The sequence below is a fragment of the Peromyscus leucopus genome, chromosome 11 (genome assembly GCF_004664715.2).
Source record: "Peromyscus leucopus breed LL Stock chromosome 11, UCI_PerLeu_2.1, whole genome shotgun sequence".
Lineage (NCBI taxonomy): Eukaryota > Metazoa > Chordata > Mammalia > Rodentia > Cricetidae > Peromyscus > Peromyscus leucopus.
Genome location: NC_051072.1, coordinates 39,079,395 through 39,098,292, shown reverse-complemented (window position 1 = coordinate 39,098,292; position 18,898 = coordinate 39,079,395). Strand labels below are relative to the sequence as shown.

Sequence of the window (18,898 nt, the reverse complement as noted above, 5' to 3'; positions counted from 1 at the left end):
GAGACCCTGCCTCAAAGTAAAAAGTGTAGCCCCCAGTGACAGAGTGCCTAGCTGGCATAATACATGTGATTCTCTAGAATTAAGTACAGTGGGGAAAGGCTGCTAAGCTGATCACGCAAGAGAGCAACACAGTAGAGAGATTAGTAGAGGACCACTCAACCCAAGAGTTCCCAGTGAGCCAATAAAAGTTGTCTAGTCCAACTTCATTAAGGGTGAAACAACAAAATAGACAGCTCTAGAACCTCTCCCAAGGACCACAGAACACTGAGGAAGATGGGTGGAAGGAATGTAAGAGCCAGAAGATAGAGAGTTGCGTCCCAAGAAGAGATCTTCTAGACATGACATGATGAAGCCATTGCATTCATGGACTCACTGCAGCTGTGGTTATCTGCACAAGACCTACGTAAGATTGGGCCTGCCAGAATTTCATCAGGAATGGGGAAGGGGCCCATGAAGCTCCAACTCTTCCTGAGGGACTATAGGCAATTAATTAACAGACAAGAAGCCCCAGTTAAAGCTCAGTGGACCACACACAAAAAGGAAATGAAAGTATGAGGAAGACTTGTTGAGAAGAAAGTTGGAGAGGGAGGGGATGAAAATGAAAACTAAAATTTGTTTAATTGAATAAAAGAAACTGTCAAGCAATCAAAAATATTAAAAAGAAAGGCCAGAAACGAACATGTAGTGAGTAACAGGACTCTATTTTAGTGGTTAAATGTTCTGCTCTCTAAAATTCTAGTAAAACGATTTTGGGATGCTAATGCATAGGCTGTGTGTCTCATACCTTCTATTCAAGTTAGGAAAGACTAAATGTGCACCTCCATTTTATGAAAAGCTGGTGATATTTCACATTCTGAAAAAGCCTTTATTTCCAAAGCCCTATACAAGGATGGCCTCATTTTACCCTGTACCAATTCAAGAGTTCCTTTATCTGCTCAGAGGACTCATGTACAAATGACAAATTGAATCAGACCATGATGCAACTCTGTGTATTATTGAAAAAGAATGTCTTGACGTGCTCAGCTTTCTGAGTCCCTCTGTGTATTATCCTAGGAGAAACGAGGCGTTCCTTTCATGCTTGCTGAGAAACAAGATAAACAAAATAATTATGGCTTCATATTTAATTTAATACAGCATTTATCTTCCACACATACATGAGTAGGCTTTCTCTTTATTTGATAGCTTATGTGGCCATGTGTAAATCTCAAATTCCTTTAACTAGTTTAGGTTGATGTGGTGAAGATTGTTCAATGTCCATAGCTCCATTCCACAGTTTGACGGTGCTTTATAGAAAATGATGTTATTAAAATCTACTTTGCACCCTTGATGATTCTGTATATATTACTCTTATCTAGCTTTTCAACAGAGAAAATCCCTTAGTGTCAATGAGAATCTGTTATTATTTGTTTGACTGAAATGTTTTAGAAAAACCAAATTCTCTGTAAGTTTGAGTATAATGTTTAATTAATTAGGAAACGAGAAGAAAGAAAACAGTTACTTCCTAACAAAATGACATCGTCTTATCATCTGTAAATAAATATTATTAAGTAGCTGAGACACACAAAGAAAAAATAATAGTTATGGTCATATCATACATTGTGTGTGGATATTACACTTCACTTTTCTGAGTATTTCCATACCTGCTGTTTAATCCTTCAGTTCTTTCAATGGGGATATTAATATGCCATTTGTGGATAGGAGATCCAAAGTCCAAGAATGTTCATCTTTTCAAAATACAATAAAAGTTTTGATCCTTTGTAAAGAACATTATTGTGATGATACCATTTTGAACAGTATTTGTGAGTAGAAAGACCAAACTCATTTGACCAGCAGAATTGCCACGAAACACTGTAAAAATTTAGTAAAAAATAAACTATGACAAATCTTGTAGTACACAAAACCAATAAGGTAGCCATGCATCTGAATCAGAAAATGTATCCATTTCTATAGGATTAAACAAAGCTCAGAACCCATAAATATTCACTTATTTAAAGTAGACAATTCCCAGGAGCTTCTTCTCCGTTTATTATATACAAATGCTACAACAATGACTTAGTTGGTAATATGCTTGTCATATGAGCATAATTCCCTAAGTTTGGATCCCAGCACCCATGTGAAAAGTGGGTGTGGCAGCGATACACACCTGTAATCCCAGAGCTGGGGATGTTGAAATAGGAGATCCTCTGGAGATCAACAGTCAATCTAGTGCACCAGTGAGCTCCATGCCCACCAAGATACTGAGATTATGATTTCAAAGTAAGGTGATGAAACAATTGAGGAAAACATTCCCTGTCAATGTCTGGCCTCACACACATGTGTACACAGGTGCACATGCCTCCCACACATGCCTGTCCACCCACAGGTGCACACACATACACAGAGAAAGATTAAGAAACACAGCAGTGCAACATCCTTAATCATCAGAGAAATGCAAATCAAAACGACTCTGAGATACCACCTTACACCTGTTAGAATGGCTAAGATCAAAAACACCAATGACAACCAATGTTGGAGAGGATGTGGAGCAAAGGGAACACTCCTCCACTGTTGGTGGGAATGTAAACTTGTACAACCACTGTGGAAATCAGTATGGCGGTTTCTCAGAAAATTAGGAATCGAACTACCTCAAGACCCAGCCATACCACTCTTGGGCATATACCCAAAGAATGCTGATACATACCATAAAGATACATGCTCATCTATGTTCATAGCAGCACTATTTGTAATAGCCAGAACCTGGAAACAGCCTAGATGCCCATCAACGGAAGAATGGATGAAAAAAATGTGGTACATATACACAATGGAGTACTACTCAGCAGAGAAAAACAATGAAAGCATGAAATTTGCAGGCAAATGGATGGAACTAGAAAAAATCATCCTGAGTGAGGTAACCCAAACCCAGAAAGACAGTTATGGTATGTACTCACTCATTGGTGGATTCTAGATATAAAATGAACAATCAGACCACAACCCATAGAACCATAAAGGCTATATATATATATATATATATATATAGCATGGAGGTCCCTAGGACGACTGTGGCTTATAATAAATTTCAGTTTTACTCAATTATTGAAAAAAAAATAGCCAAATGAATAGAAACACATGAACTATGAACCAAAGGCTGAGGGGCTCCCAGCTGGATCAGGCCCTCTGAATAGGTGAGACAGTTGATTGGCTTGATCAGTTTGGGAGGCATCTAGGCAGTGGGACCAAGTCCTGTGCTCAATGCATGAATTGGCTGTTTGAAACCAGGAACTTATGCAGGGACACTTGGCTTAGTCTGGGCGGAAGGGACTGGACCTCCCTGGACTGAGTCTACCAGGTTGATCACAGTCCTCGGGGAGGACTTGTCCTGGAGGAGGTGGGAATGGAGGGTGGGCTGGGGGTAAGGGGAGGGCGTGGGAGGGGGGAGAATAGGGGAACCCATGGCTGATATGTAGAATTGAATGGTATTGTAAAATAAAAAATATATATCACAAATAAAATAAAAAAAAAAAAAAAAAAAAAAAAAAAGGTTTTCTAACTACTCTTAAGGGTAGGCTGCATGCTCACTCTCCTCTCTTCTCTCTCTCTTCTCTTCCTCTTTGCGCACACCCCAATGGCTTGGTTCAGTCTGAACCCTTCCATAGGCCTCTGGCTGTACTTCCTCATATCTACAATAAAATCCTTCTCAACCATAAAAAAAAAAAAAAAAAAAAAAAAAAAGAAACACAGCAGTGTTAGCATGATCATAGTCAGGAACTAACTATAGGAACAGGGGACGTGAATCACACTTCATAGTAAAACATTTATCTAACTGTAGACACAACCAGAGAAATGAAGGCTGCCACTGCAGTGACATGAAGGAACACAAGAATGGCAAAATAAACAGGTGATCCCAAGTTTCTCAAAAATTTTCAAAATAAATTTGAGGTTACTACAGGGTCACAGTAACAGCAAGTTCTGGTGTCCATTACCCAATGAGCTAAGGTTGTGTGCATTTGAAATCATGAAATGATACATTTGCAAAGACTAACAGGAAAATGAGCGATGATAAGAGGTGTGCTTGTTACTTCTGTCATTGCTGTGGCAGAATACCAACCCCCAAGGCAGTTTAAGGAAGGGAGACTGCATTCCGCTCACAGTTTTAAGAGGGCTGTCCACCATACCAGAGAGAGTGTGGCAGTAAGAGTGCCTCCAGCTGTGGTGGCATGGATGTGGTGAGCCTGTCAGACTTTATTCACAGTCAGGAAGCAGAGGTGGAATGATGGTTGATGTTCCACTTTCTTTTGTGTAGCTTTGCGCCTTTCCTGGAACTCGCTTTGGAGACCAGGCTGTCCTCAAACTCACAGAGATCTGCCTGCCTCTGCCTCCCGAGTGCTGGGATCAAAGGCATGCGCCACCACCGCCCCGCGATGTTCCACTTTCTCTCTCTGTTTTTTTCAATCTAGAACTTGAGGTTATTGGATGGTGCAACTCACAATGAGGATGGGTCTTCCCACCTCGGTGAACTTCCCTGAAGATGTCCTCACAGACATGTTCAGAGAATCGTCTCCTAAGTGATTCTAAATCTCATCCAACTCAACAACAAGCTTAGCCACCACACAAGACAAGGAACACTTAGTCATAAAACTGTAATCCATTGACTATAAGCTACCTCTCAAGCCAATTAGACTAATGTGGTTCTCCTTCTTCCTCCAGATCATCGGCACATTGGTCCATGAGGGTGGAGGGAGCAGAAGCAGGGAACAGGGTTCAGATGGCTTTGGGTATGACAGAGACAGCCTTCCCAGAGATGACATCAGTGAATCAGCTCAGCTTTATTCCAGAGTAATTGAAAATACATAGGATTGGGGAGTCTAGAGATAAACCCTAGTTTGCATTACATGGTATGGTCCAACTATAAGGCTTTGTATGTGTTACCAGGGTCCTATAACAGCAAAGTTCCTAGTATAAATCTTAGTTACCATATAAGTATAAGCAGGAGAGGCTTATAGCAGGAAAATGTGCCAAGGGTCGCCCTAAAGATAAATCAGGCATCCGAGCTTAGACACAATTTTTAGATAAGGTTAGTCCTCCTGGCCCAGGGACATTCTCCAGATAAGGGCAGGTAGAGAACAGGAAGTCTGGCTGGAGAGGGAGTTCCCATGTCATTGAGCTTTGGAAAAAGCTGCCAGGCCATGATAGACTGTGACCTCTGACCATCAAGGTCTTTCAATGGATTAAAATCAGTATACCGAGATAACTGGACCTCTTTTCCCATTCTCTGTTGAACAGCCATGGCATACAGAATCCAGAGGTGACTAGACAACTCTTCATTCATGTTTACATACTGTGCTCCTGCATACAGAATATGCAGGAGGGGTTGAAGGCATAGTGATATGGGTGGATTCATCTTACAACAGAAGCCTTGGACACACTTGACTTACTGTCTTCTGTGTCCCTTACAGATAGTTAGAACTTCCTGTTCTTGGGAACTCTCTTGTGCATGGACTTTGTGCCTACTTGTCCAACTTAGTTGTCTGGTGGCATTACCTCCAGACCTAGAAGGCCGAAGGATTGCCTATACATCTGTTTATATTTTCACTCCAAGTTAAATAATTCTTCCTTGGACTCTTTCTGAAATGTCTCAGAAAGAAAATCAAAATGAAAACAGACATGGTCCATTGCCAAGATTCTCTTCCTCACTGGACTACGGAACAATGTGTAACCTCTCTTAGATAAATTTTAGATTTTAATACACTGTATAGTCAGGGTGCTCTAAAAAAACAGAACTGATAGAATGAAAATATATATGAAATATATTAGAGTGACTTGCAGGCTGTAGTCTGGATGGTCCAAAAATGGCTGTCTCACACTGGAAAAGGCCAAGAATCTGGTATTTGTTCAATCCGGGAGGCTGGATGTCTCAAGAGTACCAATGTGGTGCCAGAGCACCAGGAAAGTCGTAGAGAGCTCCTGGTCTTCAATTTATGCTGGAGGAAGTAGTAATTCCTGATCCCAGTGAATGAATGATTTAGGAGAAGGTTAGATGAACTCAGCAGCCAGAGTACAAGAAAATCCCTCGCAGGTGCCCCAGATTTAGGGTGCCCCATTCCACCTCAAATGAGCCAGTCAAGAAAATCCTGCACAGGTGGACTTGGGTTTTTAGTTGATTCCAGATGTAGCCAAGTTGACAACCAAGATTAGCCATCCCATAAACTCATTTGGAAGTCAATTGATTTGCCAGGTGAAAGCCATCTTCCATCAGCTGATGTAGTGAGTTATCAATGCCTAAGCATGCTTTCCCAATTCCAGACTTCTCCCAGCTGAGGATGCTGAGTTAAAGAGACTGAGACAATGAGGCCCAGAGGGAACTTACACAGGTGCCAGGGATGGTTTAACTTTTCAAGAGCAACAAAATATTTGTCAATCACCTGCAACACTAATAGCTTTACTTTTTTTTTCTAGTTTTCATCTTTAAATCATAGCAGCCATTTGAGTCCTCATGTCTTTACAAAACTGGATTTTCAATGGTTGATGAATAAAAAGCAATTACTGAATAAAAAGAGGCAACATCCAATCTCTTTCCATGGCAAGAAGTTGTACAGTGCTTAATAGGTACTGAGTTGTTCGGGGAAACCTTATAAAATTGTTTAGACCTAACTACTCAGTAATTGGAACTAACAGATACTTATTATGGCAAAGGGGGTGTTATAAATAAAATTAATGAAGTATCAGAAGCACCGTGAACTAAGTTTGAAAAGCTCCATGTTAAGGTATTTGTTTTATTTATACCCTGAGGATTGGAGCTAGACTAACTTTCCATGTGAGGAGCAATTTTTTGGGGCATGGGGTGCGGCAGGGAACCAGAGACAACAGGTTAAGTACTATCACCTTTGTAACAAGTTCTGGAGAAGACAATGTGTCCTGGTCTTGGTTGTGTTAGGACACTGGATTATCCAGATCCTTGATTATCATCCAAAGTCACACAATTGTGGTTAAAATCTAGGTGGCCCATTCTATTTCTGCTTTTGTAGCTGGCTTCAGGTGTGATTGTTACTGTGAGGTATTGATACAGACTGATGCAGATGTTTAAAATCTCAAGAAGCACATCCGCATAGTATGAGAAGAACAGTGGACACTGGGCTAACTTTTTTCTTCTTTATTTTTTTCTCTTCTTTAAGTCTTTTTTTGTTTGTTTGTTTGTTTTAGTCAATAACTGAGCTATTTTACTACAGACTCAAACAAGTTCTATTATTGGCAAAATCCAAACTAAGCTTCATCTTTTAGTCTTCAAACTAAGCAACTCAACACATTAGCTGACATATATTTTATATTTTTACTTTAATTACAATCCTAATGTTTTAATTGCCATTAATATGGTAAGGACAAAGAGTGAACATGAGAAGGCTTTAACAGAGTGAGATGTTGTCACGATGGATGGATTATTGCATTGTTATGCAAGTTTCAAAATAATAAACTCTTTGAGGCATGCATATTATGTCCCAGTTATCATTGCCAAAGTGAAGAAGACATTTCCCCAAATCTTAGAAGAGATAAGAAGATAAATAATAGTTTTAAATTAGGGAGAAAAGTACATTTTGACAAAACATCTCATGAGTGTCTTATTTATATGCATTTCTATTACATCCTCAGAGGACTGTATCCAAACATTTAACATGCAAGTTTCTTTTTTTCTTTTCTAAGGATGGATTGACCTATGTAGGATCTCACTGTGTAATCCAGGCTGTCTTTGAACTCACAGCCATAATTTTGCCTCAGCCTTCCCAGTGCTGAGATTACAGGCATGCACCACACAATGCAGATTATAATTTTCTTTATTTTGTAGGTTTGTGTGAATGTGTGAGCATGTATGCGTATGAGTGTGACGAATATGTACATGTATGTACAGGTCCTATTTATATAGGCAGAGACCAGACAGCATCTGGCCCTATTCAATCACTCTTTGTATTATTTCCTTAGACAGTGTCTCTCCCTGCATCACAAACTAGACTGTTGGTTAGCAACCCTGGGAATCCCTTGTCTCCCTTCTCCTACGGGACTGGTCCTACAGGCAGGCAATTAGCCATGCCTAGCTTTTTTAAAAAATGTCGGTGCTGGAATCCAAACAAAGATCCTCATTCTTGCATAGCAAGTCATAGCCACTGAACCATCTCTCTAGTCCCAATTTTCTTTTCTTGGTCTTCATATGCACTATGTACCTTAAAACTTTCAATGACGAAAAAAAGTTATAAATGAGAAAAACAGTCACTATGCCTTCCTAGGTTACTATATTGTAAAGCAAACAGTGTAGTAATAAGTTATTTTTGTGAGTAAAAATAATATAAAACAAAAGCCATGTGACATTAGGCATTGAGCAAATCTTTGAAAAAAAATGAACATTTGATTGCATAATTATACTACTATCTCACTGTTTATGAAATGTAACACCTACTTTTAAAAAATGTGGAGCAAGAAGAGTTTAATAATGAAAATGATTATCACATACCATAAGGCATCAGATTCCTGCTAGACAGCAAGCTAGGATTATCACGGTCAAGGAAGACCTGGCTCCTTTTTCAGTGTGCTCTTAAAGAAACAGAATCTCTGAGAGCAATATGTAAATTATAAATTAACTCAAGTCAGGCAAATCTGAACACCATCTTCAAGGAAAAACAGCTAACCCATTTGTCTGGATAGTGCTTTCATGTAACATGGCCCTAGATAAAAAGAACCAGAGCTAAAACAATGGGCTATTCCTGCCCTTTTGAAAAGAACTTACGGTTTCAACTCGTTGTGGACATTGGGCCTGGTGGCTCTCACCTTGTTCTCCAATCCCTAAACATTTCCCTCTAGATGTCGAAGAGGACAGAGATGAGAACCCTGTTCCAGAGCATCACAAAATGAAAACTCTCTGAACTGTTAAATCTTGGTGGTGGGTGATTAGATGGTGGCAGGCTTAGAAAAAGAGAGGAGCTGATTTTTCTAGGAGACACCCAGCATGTGTTTTCCAGCACATTCTGAGGGAAGGAATGCAGAGCTAGCTGACGTGCTTGAATGAGGCTGGCTCTGTTCCCCCCTGCACAGAATGAACAGCCGCGAAGCCATTCAAGGTATCGTTCATTCTGCAGGCCACGCAGATCCATGAGAACAAGACAGAAATAACACACAACGCGAGTGTTTTTGTCTTTGTTTATTTTTTTAAAATCCTAGACAGGAAAGGAGACTGATATCGAGACACCAGCATAAATATCTGCTCCCCTTACACATCACTCACTTGAAATACGTATTTTGCTTGTCAGTCTTGGCTCCTTAGCAAACCGTTTTCAGTCTTCCCAGTACTATTCTCTGAGCCATATAAGGAGCCATGGCTACACTGCTGGGTGGTTATATGGTGTGTCCTGGAGGTAAGCTTTACCAGGGAGTGTCACTCAATCATTCTAACTCCCTGCAGTCGGAAACATTTAAATAGTCTATCACAGATACGGAGGGAATAAACTATGCCTTAGCGCACCTATAGCTTTCCTTCAGAAATCAAGTCATGAGAACAGTCCCTAAGCTTTGCTTGTGGACTTCCGGCATGTTGAATGCTTCTGTTTAGGTTTGGTGAAGAGGTTTCTCCTTTGATCTGGATTCCCTCCTGAGTCTCTCAGACTCTGTGTCAGTTTTCCCTCAAAGGCCTGGAGTCTTTAAGGGTTTTCCCCATCTTGGGTCAAGAAGGAAGTGCCATCTCCAAATACTGTTACGCTGTGTCTAAACGTGCATCAGGCATCAGTTCCTCTCCTTCGGAGCAAAGACTAAAAAGTAGAAAGCAAAAAAATAGTAAGTCACGGCCCCTACAAATGCAAGAGGCTGTGGCATGGCAGGTTATCATGTAGATGATTCACAGGACAATGTCTTCTAGAAAATGTCCTGAGTGGCCCGAGAACCAAAGCCTTTGCAGTCCCTCGTTCACGGTCAGGAAGAGCAAGGCTAAATGCGGAGCTCGTCCCTGCTTGGTACTCTCGGGACTTCAGAAATCAATACAACCACCAAAGCCCATTGGCTTTGCTTGCTTTGTGATATGTTTGCTTGCATGTGATGGGTAGCATAGTCAATGGCACACACGCACAAAGAATATTTCCATGACTGCAGAAGTTCCCATTGAGCTGCTTTATTCTAGAGACCCTGATGTTGCACTTCTCTGATATTCATAATAATTTGAGTCCATTTGAACAACTGGGAAACAAAATGCTTAAAGCAACATGGAAATTTTTGTTTGTTTGTTTGTTATTTGTTTGTTTGGGTTCATATCCAGCTACATAGCACTCTCCATGTCTTGGGATTTCAAGTCCCATTAAAATGTCAAAAAGCACCTGAGAGACCAACATAGGTCTTTGACCACTTCTTATTACCATGTAAAGAATATTAAAGAAATTCTGGCTAAAATATGTAGTCACTTTAATTTTTAATGGCATGATAATCTCTCACACCAACACAAAAAGCATAATCTCAGGAAAAAGATCATTTATCCAAAGGAATATGAAGCTCTCTCACTGAACAGCCCATATTTACTGCTACTTTGACACAGACCAATGAACTCTGCCAAACAAGCTCCAGGTTTCAGACTGGCTTCGGGAAACCAGTGACCTCTGCCATTTGCCAAGCATGTAACTGTCTCTGAACTTAGGTTCTCAGATCCTGGTTCCTCATCTTGGAGTGGAATCTGAGAGTTCCCATTAATGCAGCAGAGTCCTAAGAATTAGGTCCTGTAGGCTCTTAGATTTTTGGCCCACAGTAGGCTCACAAAAAGTCTTCTGTATTTCATTAGACCTTTCCTTTTAGTCTACCAGGCCCATTCTATCACAGGCAGACCTTTAAGAGGATTGCACTCACTAGCTATAAATCTCCCACACAGACGAGCATTCTGGAGAAAGCCCAGGAGAGCAGCGCCAGTGACGTTAGGAATAAACGAAAGTCCTGTCAACGAACACTGAAAGAAGAGCCTGTTCCTAGAACACAGAGTGAGGACACTTGTGTAGCCTCTTGTGCTCTGGGTACTGGGCCCTCTGCGTCTTCCTCCCTCCTGTCAAGAACAGCAAACTCAGCCTAGTACTCACAGCCCTCAGTGGCCATTTGTGACGTCAGTGCTCCTGGAAAATTCCCTCCGCTGCATCAGTCTTTATTAAGCAAAATATAATGTGTTTTGTGCACATGTCTACAAACATTTTCTAAGCCCCTTTGAAGTTGCAAACTTCTGTACATAAATGTGAGAATAGATTATTTTTGCACCACTGTAGAGCTGAACGAACTGGATGGCATTCATTTGTTATCATGCATTTTCTTAAATGAAGCCAAAATTCCTTCTATCTTACAACACACATTCAGCGTCAGACCACAGAATGTTTGCTTATGTTGTTTAATAAATCCTCACTTTATGCATTATCATCAGTATACATTCTTAATAAAGATCTGAGCACATGGGAGCCAAAAACTAAGGATCTGTGTTTTGAAGCTTATGTGTTCACTTACTTATTTTTGAGGGTGTGCTTATATGTATATACAGATGTGTGTACAGGTGCACATTTGTGTATATGCAGGACACACATGTGGAGGCCCGAGGACAGCCTTAGGTGTTGCTCTTTAGGCATCATCCACATGTTGCTTGGAGACATGGTTCTTCGTTGGTCTGGAACTAACCAAATACAGTAGACTGGCTGGTCAGTGAGCTCTAGGGATCCATCTTTCCCAATGCTGCGATCGCAAGAATGTACCACCATGCCTGGATTTTTGAATATGGGTTCCATGGATCAAATTCAGGCCCTCAGCCTTGTGAGGCAAGCAGTTTTCTGGCTGGTCCATCTCTATAGCTTTATTTATTATTTCTGAGACTGAGTCTCCTGTCACCCAGGCTGGCTTTGAATACTATATAGTAAACCACAACACTGAACTCCTGATCCTCCTGCCTCCACTTCCCAAATGCTGGGACTAAGGCATGTGCCACTATACCTGGTATTAAGGTTTGGTTTGGTTTTGTTGATTCAAAGATCAACCAGCTCTTCATTCTTTTTTAAAATGTATATTTTTAGCCTACAAATAAGACATTGTCTATGTTTGCAGGATATGCAGCAAAATATTTAATGAGTCTAAATTGTGTAATCATTAGACTGAGCTAATTAATGTATCTATCACTTTATATAGTTATTGCTTTTGTTATGTGGAAATCACCTGTTAGAAATTTTCAAGTGTATTGTGTCTTATTGTTCATTGTAGCCATCAATTTGGGCTATAAATCTCATGAGCTTATTTCTCATCAGGCTTTCTAACCCCTCCTCACTTCCCAGCCCTAGTAACCAAAGCTTCACTCTCCTACTCTAAGTCCAGTGTTTTGTTCTGTTTTGATTTGATATCACAGATGTGATATCGTGCAGTATTTGTCTGCCTTATTACACTAAGCGTAGTGTACCTTATCTTCATATGTCTTGTGACAAATGGTTTTCTTTTTCAATTCTGAGTAATAGTCTGTGTGGTATGTACACCAAGTTTTATTTATCTTCCCACCTACAATGGACACTTAAGATGAGCCTGTGTCGTGCATGGCTCGTGACTACTGGGGGGCTCGTGACTTCTGCAGTGAACTGGGAGTGCAGATATCTCTGTGACATGAGGCTTCCATTTTCTTTGGCTGTATACATAGAAATGGATGATGTGTCTGCTAGGGGCAATATTTCAACTTTGGATGAACTTTATACACTTTCCTCTGTAGCTGGAACCACTTACAATCCTAGAGACAGCACAAAAAGTTCCTTACACCTCTGTGTCCTTGGTTGTCACTTTTCATCTTTTCTTGAAATATCTTTCACCTTTTGCTTTTCTATGAGCTCATTGTACTGCCATTGGCATGAAGGAGACATGATCTTTTTTCTTTTCTTTTCTTTTTTGGTTTTTCAAGACAGGGATTCTCTGTGTAACAGCTCTCACTGTCCTAGAACTCACTCTGTAAACCAGGCTGGCCTCTAACTCACAGAGATCCCCATTTCTCTTCCCCCCAAGTGCTAGGATTAAAGGCATGAGTTACCACCACCTGGAAATCTGTTGCCTTTTAAAATGAAATTAAACTGTAAGAGGTGAGAGTTGATATCTTGGTTGAAATTTGCATTTTTTCTCAATGCTGAGTGCTGTTAAGTACTTTCTTAAACACCTATTAATCATTGGTACATTTTACCTGGAGAGTGCATTTGCTCCTTTATAAAGTGGTTTTGAATTCTTATGATGGAGTTGTTTATTAATTATTAAAATGTTAACCAGAAGTGAGGTGATATTTTAAATTTTAGAATACCAAGTTCCTTCTAAGGTCACAACATTTTTCTGAAGCTAGATGATAAAAAATATATGGATATATAGATATCTGAGAGGCGTGAGATGCTGGGGATGGAACCTGGGACCTCCTCACACATGCTAAACAACTACTCTATCACTGAGCTGCATCCTCAGCCTTACTTGGTATCCTTTAATTATATGAAGTCATATGTAATATGTACAAGGTTGATGTCTGATAAAAATTTCCCTGTGGAGTAAAATAGGGAAAATAAGTCAATTTTCTGAATGCCCAATAATAGGTGATTGTAGCTAGAGTTTTCCTGCCTTGCCCACAGTCAGGACAAATCTCTGTCACCCGCCAGTCCCACAGCCGCTCAGACCCAACCAAGTAAACACAGAGACTTATATTGCTTACAAACTGTATGGCCGTGGCAGGCTTCTTGTTAACTGTTCTTATATCTTAAAGTAACACATTTCTACAAATCTATACCTCGCCACGTGGCTGGTGGCTTATCGGCGTCTTCACATGCTGCTGGTCATGGTGGCGGCTGCAGTGTCTCTGGTCATGGCGGTGGCTGCAGCCAGTCCTTCTGCCTTCCTGTCCTTTTATTTCTCCTCTCTGTTAGTCCCGCCTATCCTTCCTGCCTAGCCACAGCCGATCAGGTTTTATTTATTGACCAATCAGAACAACTTGACATACAGACCATCCCCCAGCACAGCCAAGTGCAGACCATCTCAAACACCTGCACTCAGGCCCATGGTCCTAATCATCCTCTATACGGACCTGCTGGGTAACGCCATAAGGAACCTGAGAATGGGCTCCCACAGGACATACAGAACATCCCCCAACAGGTGATAGGTGAGATTTTGCCCCCAGGACATTTTTTTTTCCTTTTTTGAAACTTAGCATAAAAATAAATGTTTATAATAAAAAAAAAATGAGAACCTGGAAATTCTCTTTACACACACACACACACACACACACACACACACACACACACACGCTATATAATATATATAACATACATGCTAACTTACAGATATCAATATGTAAGTGTCTATTATATGCCTTCTTCAGAGTTCTTGTGACCTGTATGTTAGTTAACTATCACTCAGAACCCTATTTCTAGATCCAAAGTAAATAGTCTTTCACTAGTTTGTCTATTATTTAGTTGCAGGTTGTAAGATGTGAAGATCATCAGGAAGGCTGAGTGTAGCATGAATCCTAATTGGTCTTCATAAAATCCCGGAGCCAGATATCTTATCAGGGTAAATGCTAAAAGATGAGAAAGACAAAGGAACAAGCTAGAGCCACCTCTCACCTTACCAACTCCTCAGCTGAAAAGACTGAGCTCCTGTCTCCTCCAGCTTTATATTCCTTTCTCTGCCCAGCCATATCACTTCCTGTCTCAACCTCCCTAGTGCTGGGATTAAAGTTGTGTGAGCCTCCCAAGTACTGGGAGCAAAGACATGAGATCCGTAGTACTGTGATTAAAGGTGTGTGCCACCACTGCCTGGCCTCTATGGCTCACTAGTGGCTGGCTTTGCTCTCTGATCTTCAGGCAAGCTTTATTTGTAGAGCATACACAATATATCACCACACCTGAACTGGTTTTATTAAATCACTGGTGCGGTGTTTTTTGGTTGTGTTTATTTGCTGTTTAATTTTATTTTATCACTCTGTATTTATTATGATGACATTCTATCTTAATGATACTCTTATGAAATGAAAACTATACCACAGAGTCAGCATTGTTTTTGGAGTGCTTTTGACATTGGTTAAGTCATGGGAGATGGAGAATCATGTAAGAGCAGAGCCCCGCAGACATACAACTTGAATTTGAGTCCTCTTCAAATATCTTCACAGACATATGATTTTGAGTCTTTCTTGGGACTCCCTTTCCTCACCCACAATAGACATTAACTAGGAGACACTCATTCTGAAATTCTTTGCATAGTGAGTCATTTGACAAATATTTGTTATTGCTGTATATTGATTGTGGCTATTTACAATTATTATGATTTAAACTTATATTGAATTTTTTAAAGCATTTTAGTGAAATCTGTGGGCTTTTATTTGTGGATGTGTGTATACATGTGTGTGTGTGTGTGTGTATGTGTGTGTGTGTATTTGTTACTAGAGATTGAGCACAGGACCTCATGCATGCAAGGTAAGCATGCTCCCAGTGAACTATTAGACTGTATCTCAGACCTTTAGATATATTTTGATTTTTGAGACAGGATCTTGCTAAGTTGCCCAGGCTGTTCATCAACTCACCCTGTAGTGCAACCAGGCATTGAATTTTTGTTCCTTCTGCCTCAGTTCCCTCAGTAGCAGGGATTGTGGACTTGTACCTCAGGTCCAGATTTGAAATCTTACTTTAATACATAGCAGGTAGCTAGGCTTGGTGGGCCATGGCTTTTATCCTAGCATCCAGTAGGCAGAGGCCTGTGAGTTCGAGGCTAGCCTGATCTACATAGCAAGTTCCAGCCCAGCCAGAGTTATATGATGAGACTATGTTGATAAAGAAAAGAAGGAAGAGGAGGAGGAGGAAAAAGAGAGGAGGGGGGGAGGGAGGGAAGGAGGGAGAGAGGGAAAAGGAAGAGAAAAAACATCATAAAGGCCTCCAACACTGAAACTAACAAGAGGCAGCACCTCTCTAATTCCCAGAGTCCGGAAACAGTTACTGAAGGAATTGTATTCTCAGGAGCTCAATCTGGCTGGACTTAGTCTTTTGGATGTCAGTGCACATCTCCTACCTAGTTAAGTGCTATACCTAAGAAAATTTGCTTTTGCATCTCTTGGCTTCTTGTCTTTGTTTCTGTCTCTTTAGTTCAGAAGTGAGAGTGGAAAATAGCGTAGTCAGGGACACAGAGGTAAGGGGAAGATGACGCAGGTGTGGAGAATGGGGGGACTGCCACTTCTCTTGTCAACACATGCCCCTGAGCCTGTCCCCCAGGTCCCCAGTAGCCCTGGCTCAGGAGACAGAACGTCTTTCTCTTGGAAGAGGGGAGAGGTGGAATTCCTCGTGGCCACAGGAATGGCTTTTACTTAGCTCAGGGAGATCAGGGTAGGTGAACAGTCATAAGGTACCAATTCCACATCACAAGACTCAAGACCAATGTGACCCTAACTTCCACAGTGATTTGCAATGGCTTATTCTGTCTGTTCTGGAAGTCTCTGCATGTGTTTCTTTCTGTATTATTCCCTAGGGAGCAGACTGCTTTCCATGATGGGGGGGGGGTGTCTCATCATCATTAACCATTACAAGTGCCATCACCCAGCTCCACATACTACAGGACTCATAGACATTGGTTTGGGGACTTGGGTCCTTTTCAGATGATCGGGAACAAGCTGGCAATTCAAGCGAACAGCACTCAGTGAGGATTGTGTCAAGGAAATGCATGTGTAAAATAACTGCGTTCACTTGATTAAAAACAATCCTTTCTTTAAAAAAAATATTTTCTAAGGTAGCCAATGGCAGTGTACACTAGAAATCTCAGCACTCACAGGGCCAAGGTGGGAGCAAAAAAAAAAAAAAAAAAAAAAAAATCAGATCAGCCTGATAGACCAAGCAAGCTTCTGTCTTTCAAGATAAGTAAAAATTAAATGATTGAATAAAATAGCTTGTGACTGGCTAGATTAAGAAATAACCCACTGAGATTTGGTACATCCTTTCCTCCACTTTTTCATGCTGGAAAATACTGCAAAGAGCCCCAGGTCCCAATTTCCCACTTTCTTCCAAGAAGAATGTTGCATGACTTTTTGCATTTCCCTGCTTCTCCAAGACACGTCACATGGACACCTTGCTCTTGTATCTCCTGTCTTACTGGAGCTGACGTTACTGTAGCAACAGCCCTCACAGGGTAACATTCCCCTGTAAGCACTGTGGCTGGAACACGAGTCAGTCGAAAAAGTTTCCTGGGGTTTTTATTAGTGGATGATGTAGCCTCATGTCATGTTCGGCTCCTGGCCTATCCAGGGCTTACACATGATCACTTGATGCTAATCACCTACAAATGTTAGATGGCCCAGGGCACACTCGCAGAGGCCAGTGCTACAGCTGCTTCTTTGCACGGCATCCCTGGCTGAGATCTGCACCGGGAGGTCAAGAGTAAAGCGCAGGCCCAGAGCTGAGAACCCCTGTCTACTTATAACACAGCCTTTGCGCCTAAAAAGCAACACTGACATTGGTTGGTAATCAAGGATCCCCTCTTTAGACCAAGGGAGAGGGACACTGGTTAACGTCCAGCAGATGTTTTCAACCCAGTGGCTGGGAAGGGCATGTGCTGAAGAGAAAGATGGAATTACTGTAATTCCCAGTGGGAGTCTCTTCCAATGGAACAGGACCGTTTAATGTTGATCAAAAGTGGTCAGAACTTTATGGGAGACTTCTAACACTGGATTTGGTTTGTTTTTCAGACATGGAGACGACTTGATTGTGACTCCATTTGCTCAGGTAAGCACAGCTTGAAGTGTGCAGGCTTCTTAGAGATTCACACATGTGATGTGGGGATTTTTATTCTGATCCTTGATGTAACTTTACCACACACAGGTGTGAGGATGCGAATTGTTCGGCTCATTCAAATAATTAAAAGGCAATCCTGGAGAATGTAACCTTAGCCCTACAGATGTGCATTGGATAAGGCTGTTAGACCTAAGCAGTGTCTGTACTTCAAATAACAAGTTACCCAAGGGAGATAGTACTCAGAGGGCCCCTATTTCCTTAACTGGAATTAGCACCCGAAGGAGAAGACTGTATCATGGATTAAATTACATCTAGTATAATTAGTACATGATCTGTGTTTGAAATTCAATAATCCCGTTCAACCTGATACTTTATTTACTCCCATTTTTTTAACATGTGTTATTTGTACAAAGATTTAGCTGAGTGACACATTTGAGTTCTTCGTGCATAATAAACAACAATGTTTCAACTCCATGGCATAGATATGAGATGATAAAAAATGAGTTAAAGTGTTTGAGAACATGTATAGAATGGTTGGGGACCAGTTGTGTTGTTGAGCAAGACAGGACCTCAGACACCTTGGATAGATATAATTACCAGAAGGGAGTCTACAGAATCTCTCCAAGTTTTCTTCTGATGTCCAAATCACACCAAGATTTAGATACTAAATAGTATCCAACCTCCTAACTCTTATATTCTAAAGTCCTGAAACTTTTTTACATAAGCTCTGAGGCTCTCTGACCCACAGAAAAGGGTGCCAGCTTTCATTTGTTTGTGTATTTTATTATAGAATGATTCTTTTCTATGCTCAATTTTTTTGCTGTATTTCCTTAGGCATGTAGTCTGGTGTTGCTGAGAGGCACCCCCCCCCACCCTGACCTGCCCTGCATGCCCACTGTTCTTTTCTTCCCTTTGAACATAGCAACAGTTTAGCCAGAGTCCTTAGGACTGATGCACACAAGGGTTAAAGGTGCTCTGGAAGCTGGGAAACTGTCTCTGTAGTCCAGCTGCTTCTCCCCCACAGTCCCACTGTTTGTGACCACCCTGGCTTCATGGTAACAAGCATCCAAAACCTGGGTCCCTGGAAGCAAACATCCTTGGGTCCTTTAGACACGGGGAAATATGCCTGCTCTGAAAACAACACATGGCGTAGGAACAACTGCATC

At 41.0% G+C, this 18,898-nt stretch overlaps 1 protein-coding gene across 6 annotated transcripts in view; it reads left to right on the top strand.

The window, feature by feature from the left end:
* Positions 1-18,898, top strand: part of Pde4d (phosphodiesterase 4D) — a 912,160-nt gene that overhangs the window by 701,102 nt on the left and 192,160 nt on the right. For all 6 annotated transcript variants that reach the window (XM_028885080.2, XM_028885038.2, XM_028885046.2 and 3 more), the window contains exon 3: positions 17,687-17,723. In XM_028885080.2, the coding sequence (XP_028740913.1) occupies positions 17,687-17,723 (37 nt within the window). The remainder of the gene's footprint in view (positions 1-17,686; positions 17,724-18,898) is intronic.